Source organism: Lygodium microphyllum, chromosome 7, assembly GCF_053477565.2.
Source record: "Lygodium microphyllum isolate KBCC chromosome 7, Lygodium_microphyllum_v1.1.10, whole genome shotgun sequence".
NCBI lineage: Eukaryota > Viridiplantae > Streptophyta > Polypodiopsida > Schizaeales > Lygodiaceae > Lygodium > Lygodium microphyllum.
In genome coordinates this window covers 21,099,393-21,107,478 of record NC_141141.1, presented here as the reverse complement: position 1 = coordinate 21,107,478, position 8,086 = coordinate 21,099,393, and the positions used below count along the sequence as shown (strand labels likewise).

The window sequence follows — 8,086 nt, the reverse complement described above, 5'->3', positions numbered from 1 at the left end:
TTGAATAGATTTCTGCGCCTCCATAGCCTTTCCCAGAGAGCATTCCCCTTTCCGTCTTTTTTATGATAAACAACAAGCCCTCAGTTAAGCACACTTGATGGATTCTAATCCCCTCTTTTTCCTTCTTCTGTAGCTCCTCTGTTACATCCCTCTGATTTTCCTCCTCCTGTTTTTTTTTCTTCTTCTCCATTAAGCTTCTTTCCCCCCCCCAAAAAGCCCTTTTCAAAAAAAGCCCTCCGTGCATCCTTACTTTTTCCAACATTCCCCAATGCTTTTGCTTTCTTCCTCTAGAAATACAATTCCCTTCAGAAAAGCATAAGGATTCCTTACACAAGTTGTCCGAACTTCACATACATTGCATGTAAATACTGCACACATACATTGTCTTGGTGATTTGCTCTAGGAAGACCAGCGCTCTCCAATGGATTCAAATTATTCACCAGCTTGTGAAATATGCACAAAACTGTCCCTTCCTTGAAAGGAGCCATTCTATACACAACTCCAATCCATCTAAACTACACCAATGCATTAAAATGTCCTGTCTGTGAAGAAAGTAGCAGGCCAGAACCAAATAGGGATATGAAAACAGTTTAGTACTTCAATCTGCATCTCTTTAAAACAGTTTAGTACTTCCTCAAAAAGCCCATAATCGGCATATACTGAAATAAGTGTAGCCCATGAGATGCATCTCGAGTTAACAATCTATCAAAAACTCCATGTTCTTCTACAAGCATGTCACATTTAGCGTACATGTCAACCAGAGCATTACGGATAAGTTCCTCTTGCACCAAACCCCTCTTCACTATATTACCCACGTAAAATAAAAGAGCAAACATAACGACTAAGTATGTACACTGGAGTGTACGAGAGAGGAGGTAACTCGATCAGCATGAAGGTAAGCTCACTACACCCATAGATATGGATGGCGCGTCAGCTAGGTGAGAGGTAGCCATTAGTGCTCGGCTTGGAATGCTTGAAGCAATAAGCCGTCCGTGGATCTTGGCGGTTGAGCGAAAGCTCCCACACCTGTGAGGTCTCACAGTTATCCACATGGTGGATATAGCTATCGTCTAGCTCCAGTTTGATAATGGCCTTGGCTTGGTTTAAGTGGCAGGAGAGAGAAAATGAAGGAAAAATGAGCTTAAAGGTAAGTGGCTATGGCTGTCCTATCAAAACAGGGACTAACAACTGGTAAATGAGCTCCCACACTCTCCAAAGGTTGAATCTGCTCAAACCCTTTGAGATGGAGGACCCTCGCTAATGGATCTAACTCCCCCTAAGAGGGTTTGTACTCATTATGCTTGAGTTGAGAGATCTAAGCCTTCAAAGTGGTCGCTGTCAAAACTGCGCCCAGATTTGGGAAAATGCAAATTTCGGGCATGGTGTGCATCAATCTCCTTGATTTTTGTGCTAAGAAGTTGCACCTTGACCTGAAGAAAAACTCTCAAAAGAAATCTTGAAGAGATATGGCTTGGTTGATGAGATATGGCTGCTCCAATAGAGGTAGGTAGGTGATGTCCACCACAGATACAGTTATGGCAGCAACTCTGAAAAGAGGCAATGCTGAAGTTATAGTTTCCCAATCTCAATGATTGAGGTACCAAGAAGGAGCTTTGGGAGTAGAGAAACACTTCTCCAGAAGGAAATTTAGAGAGATTTGGCATGTGGAGAGAGATATGAAAGCTTTAAACTGACAGGGTGCTGCTGTCTATGGCTACCATGGAAGCTTCATTGAAGGCATCCACTATTAGATTATATTTATGAGGCTATGGCTTAGACAAAACCCAATTACTAAGATTATGACTCATTGAAATCCCAATTTTTTAGACTATGGCTCAAAAGAAATACAATTTAAATTAACCCATAAGATTTAGTGTTTGATATATCAGAATATAAGCATAAAACAATGTATTTGTAGCCCAAAATCAAGCAAGCATATAACAGTCCAATACCAAAATAACCTACTTACATCAAAATACCCTATTTGAGATAGTAGCTCAAAATAATTTCACTAAACTTGAGATGATAGCTTAAAAAGGCCCTGTATGCATTAATGTAATTGTTGTACACAAGATCCAAAATCAAGACATAGACCCCTTTTCCAAGAACAAAAGATGTATATACATAGATTTCATTCAAGACAATGTAGCCCACATAAATCCAAAATGCCTTATATAAGAGAAATATTAGCCCTCTAAAATATCACAAAAACTTTTCTTAATCTTCAAGATAGCACAAAGCCAAGAAGACAATGTATATGTAGCCCAAAATCATGCCCCAAATAATCTCCACTGCCTCAAAACCTATATATCCTCTCGTATATGCCACACTATGCAACTCATGTGAGTCAAAAGGCCAAATACTTGACCTCCAAAAAATCATGCATATCAACATAGGGATATCTCCAAGACCAAAGCCCAAATAATCACCTTGCTTAAGTGATGAATATAACTTCCTCCAAGATCATAAATCTAGATACTCGATATCCACAAAAGCGTACAATTAATCCAAGTACTCCCTCTCAAATAATAGGGCATCAAAAGCTCATGAGATCCAAATTATATATAGCCATTTGTATCCTGCTTCAAGAAATGCATAGATCAACCAAGATCAAATGGTAGTAACACCCTATCAAAGCTTTGTAGCATTCCCATAGCTTGTAATTCCACCTAGATCATATGGTAGCATTGAGGCTTCCTACATCCCATTTCTAATCAGTTCAAATGGTTTTTGGTTCATAAAACATATCCACATTTGCCCCAACATCATGCATAGAAAAGCATAGATCCATGTTTGCTTCATCGTCATGTATATAAAAGGATACAATCCCAATATCAAGCATCCATTAAGAAGCAAATGACATGATATATATCTCTCTATTTTGTGCTAGGGAAACATCTTGAAAGCATTTTCTTAGTTTGCATTGATTGAATAACATGTGCATCCTTTACAATTGCATCCTCAATCAAAGCATCATCCACATTATGTGTCAAGAATCATTTGCACTCATAGTCAAAGTATCATCAATATGCACTATCATTTCCTTAGGCATTTAGTATCACTATATCATTTGCATTTTGAAACACAACATTTATATCCATTATCTCCATATCTTTTGCATTCATTGTCTTAATATCATTTGTATTCACAAGGAATGTACCCTTTGTACCTTTACACATAGCATCTATCCAAAACACACCTATAGCATTAGGTAACTCATCAAACAAGTCATCTACATATTTAGCATATTGAACATCTTCTTCAAATTGTGTTAGCTTCAACTATAACTCATGCATTTCATGTAAGAGTTTCTTATTTCATCACCCATGGTCATGGACATGTATCCTCATAAACCATTCCTTTGAGTGTTTTTCGCTCTTTTTCTTGAAGTTGTGTAACCTTCAGATACATCTCATGCATTTTCTATAATGATTTTGTTAAATTTGATTCTTGAGATCCTTCATAGGCTTGCTCTAGATTGTCATCTTGCTTTAGGCCATGTGCAATGACAGGAGTACTTAGAGGCAACATAGACAGACACTAACATCACTTTTGACATATGTGCCTGAGTTACAGAGTGAAACATAATCAAAGCATAGAGATCAAACACAAAGTGTACTCGAACTCAATCGAAATGTATTACTAAATTAGAAAAAACAAAACATCAATTCAGGACCAAATGGTCGTAATATAGTACAAGGGACTAAACAATTATAGGATACAAGGACCAAGGTAACACTATTGCTGAGAATAAGGATTGGGAAAATAGTACAAGATAAACTACGTTGGGAGAGCACCCGGGATACCAGTCAAAGAAGACTTGGAAAAATACTTAGGTAGGGTATGGCATGGAGAAAGAGGACTCCTTGCTACTTGGTCTCCAAGACTATGAGTATGCTTGAACATCAACCAACTATCATGCATTGCTTCCTATTGTTATATAGGCTCCTTCATGTAATGGGATATTCTCTCTACTCATGTTCCATGTTAGGAAGTAGGACATCCTCTTCACCCATGTGCCATATTCAATGGCCTTTACTACATCTACACTCGCCAGCTACTTAATGCGCCACCACTAGTGACTTTGGCTTAAATGCCACTGACTACCGATGCCTTTAATACTGGCATACACTATGGACTCGAACCCACAAATAGTGGACTCGGACCCATAGAATTACTCGTTAATGTCATCTGCATCCTTGGTGTCAGGCTTATCATCAGCTTGTGATGGCAAAGGTGGGGCTAGAATGGTTGGTGGTGGAAGGGGAGGTTGTAGAGGGTGAAGTTGGCTAGAGCTGGGGGTGGGGCCAAACTCGATGGGCCTCTTGGTGGGTGGCAAAGTGGTGGGAGTGGATTGTACTAGGGATGGTGCTACTATAGCCACATGTCAATGCAAGTCCTAAGGGGGACCTACAAAAAAGTGTGGTGGATGAGCTAGATGACGAGCTTCTCCAAGTAAAGGGAACCAAGCTAGATTTGCTACTACAAGTGTCTCATTCAAAAGTGATCTAGACAAGGAGGTCCTAGACTCCTCCCCGTTTGAGTTTTTTTCAAGACTCGGTACTGAGGAGGGCATGAATTCGATGCTAGAATTTGAGGGAGAGATCCTCAAACACTGAGTGGGGTGGGGCCCTCAAGTTGAGCGAGGCTAGTCAACTTCATGATGTCAAAGGTGGAGGTGGAGGTGTTTTCAAAGAGAAGTTCATACAAAAGGGGATCATTGCCTCCTTGCTCTTGGCATGGGTCAGTGGGTTTGGGGGATTCAAGTGCTAGGTTTTGATATAGTTCTTATTTGCCTACTATGGTCTCGAGGTTGGGGTGGGCTCTAACATGGTTCTTGTTCAGCTTTGGACTTGGACTGGAGTCAAGCACTCTAGTAGCACTTCGAGGTAGGGTCAATTGCGATATCTGAGGACCTAAAATGGGACCACCAACATTGGATCTATGGCTCTAGCTGGACTCCTATGCTCACCAAACCACCCTCATGGCCTCGAGGCCAAGAGTGTCTGGAGGCTATACATTGATCTAGCTAAATCATGCATTTGTATCAATTTATAGTCCAACGATTTTGCCGATCCCAACTCCAATAGAGGGAATATGTCAACATTGAGGTGGCTAACATCTTGTATCATATACACAAATAGCTCCGCCCCCAACAAAGTGCTATGGCTCCTACGGCTCTCCTACACCCCATGGATTGCTCTCAAGATGTGCCATCTAAACATAGAGCACAATCCTAACATTGTCCACTCTTTTGATAAAGTGTTCTAGGAGAAATTTTTGTTTTCTCACATAAGAGTCTCCAAAGACAATCATATTATCCTACAGTAAAGAGGATCTTACACTCTCAATGTTGATCGTCACTTAGACATACAATTGTAATGCATCTAGAAAATTAACTTCTGATACCATATTTAGATTACAATGTAAAGTGTATGACACTCTGTGCTCAAATAACTTAACCAAAAGCCAGACATGAAGTGCACAAATAATTTTTTCATAAATTTTTAATCCTATTATCGTGCTGCATTGCTAAGGAATAACATTGGGCTAACCCGTGCTATTGAACCCCTTAAAACTTATATAAACCATGGCCTATATACTAACATATGCAAAGAAATCAATGACTTAATCAAATATCTTTTTATTTTAGCTCCATTTTTCATAAAAACAAGCTCTAAATGTACACTTTAACATATAAATGGAGATAAACTAAGGCAACCCTCGTGCTTTACCTTTATTATACAATCACAAACATTCTCCTAATTTTTGTACATTTTAATGTGTAAAAACTCATTCTTTCTTAAAAAATTTCTCTTCATTTAACTATTTTTCATGAAAATTTCTCTTTATTTCAACATAAATTATTAATTTTTTGCATTTTCTAATTTGTATGACTTATGTGAAGTGTACTTCATCAACATACTCATTTTCATGCCATGTAACATCATTTGTTCCCAAAAACCGAAGAACAACACCATTTCTCATTAAATACCATAGTTTGGGTTTTGCGATTTTATTATTTTTACTATGCATGATGGAAAATGATCAAGTTTTTGAAATTGCACATATCAATAAACATATTTCAACCATTTTAAATAATTTTTCCATCATTTGCACAAAAAATTCATCATAAAATTCAATAAAAGATGCATACACTATAATCTCGTATATGCAATGCGTCATGTGTCAAAAAAGTGAAGCCATTGATGCTATTTTTCAGCCTCAGTGAGATGCATCCAAATTACCCGATCTACATGCCATTATGCTTCAAAATCATTATCCATCCTTGCTTCATCGAATCATTTCTCTCTCTCTCTCTCTCTCTCTCTCTCTCTCTCTCTCACATATGCACCCATATAAACAAGAAACAAAGAGGAGAGAGAAATACTAAAATTGGATCTTTTCATTTATTGCATCATTTCTCTCATAGTTTTGAGCGTTAGACAGTGAAGAATTAAATGATCTCAAACCTTGGAGATGGAGGATGGTTATAAGAGGCAACAAAAATCATTTTTTAACGGGAAATAAGGTGCACTAAAAGAACATGCCCTCCCTCTCTCATGTGAAATTTTGAGTTTTTAAGTTTTTAAGCTTCTTGTTAAAGCTTAACCACCATAAAAACTGGTTTAATCCTACATATTCACACTTGTCTACAAGTGATTTCAACTTTACGAAGAGGCAAATGATGTCGAATTGGTGATCCGATTGGGACGACGTGGCTTCCTAGTATCGAAATCTATTATCCTAGCCTTCGTCACTTACTTTTCGATTTTCAAATCCGATATTGCTTCATAACACCAAACCTTGATGCCATTAAATAGGGGTTCAAACAGACTCTTTCTGCCAGCTCATCTCCCACTCCGAGTTGCAGGAGGCCGCCGTGAGAAGTTCACGGTGGCCGAAGCCACAGCCCTAGACACGACCGCGCTAGCTCGCTTGGCTTGTGTGGGCTCCAGCCCCCGAGACTCCTTGGACGTCCAAACTCAATGGTTCATGGCCGACACAGCGAGGATGGCCATTAGCATGAGCCACGCCCTGGTATACCTGGGAGAGATAGGCGGCAATGACTACAATTACGCTTGGTCATCGGGGAAGTCGGCTTCCGCCGTGGCCGCCTTGGTTCCAGCTCTGGTGCAGAAGGTGGCCAGCCAGCTGGAGCTACTCGTCAGCAGCAGCGGAATCAAGAAAGTGGTGGTGCAGGGCGAGTTCCCCATGGGCTGCATGGCCACCTACCTCTCCCACTTCCCCTCCCTGCCCAAGGACCACCACGGTTGCATCACCCAAGTCAGCGCCATCAGCGACCGCCACAACCAGCTCCTCATCGCCGCCATCCACAGCATCGTCGCATGCCACCCGGGCGTTGACATCTTCTACCTCGGCACCTCCGCCGCCTACCTGCATGTGCTCGACCACGCCTCGAAGTACGGCTTCACCAACACCCACGGGGCGTGCTTCCCTCGCTACGTCGCAGCGTCCGCCGGCGCCAGCAGCTCCCCCTACCCCAACCTGAGGTCTTACATGAGGTGGGACGGCATCCACCTCACCGATGCAATGTACGAGGCCATGATGGGCCTCATGCTCCACGACAACTCCCGCTTCGCCTCCCCCTCGAGCAACTTCCTCGATTCCGACGCAACATTTTAAAATCCTAGTGTGGCAGCTCAATGTGATTAGATTTTGGTCTGCTATTGAGATGCTTTGTGTGTGTGTGTGTGTGTGTGTGTGTGTGTGAAGGTTGGCAGAATCAAAGAATAGGACTAGGACTAGTAGGTGTTGCCAGTCATCTTTGTATTGATCAACACAATAGGACTATAATTTAAGGCACTGCTTGGTGCAATGTTAAAGGTATTGATTAATGTGATATATGGCTTGAATGCATTGAGTAAGGAATATGGTTATGCTAGCAATTAATCCTAGGGAAGATGATGTAGGTGCAATCAATCAGCTTTGTTCTCTAATTCAAATCCTAGACTCAATCAAAACATTGTATGGCTTTATTTAAACGTGTACAAGACAACACATATTGATAACATACAATATTTGCATCTCCAAGATAGGAAAACTTTCTCTTCATAGCCTCATT

At 40.6% G+C, this 8,086-nt stretch overlaps 1 protein-coding gene across 1 annotated transcript; it reads left to right on the top strand.

Moving 5' to 3' along the window:
* The first annotated feature begins 7,014 nt into the window (after positions 1–7,014).
* LOC148033255 (GDSL esterase/lipase At1g28650-like) lies at positions 7,015–7,647 on the top strand. The gene has a single exon (XM_087680887.1). The coding sequence runs from the start codon at positions 7,015–7,017 to the stop codon at positions 7,645–7,647; it is 633 nt and encodes a 210-aa protein (XP_087537013.1).
* Positions 7,648–8,086: the final 439 nt, after the last annotated feature.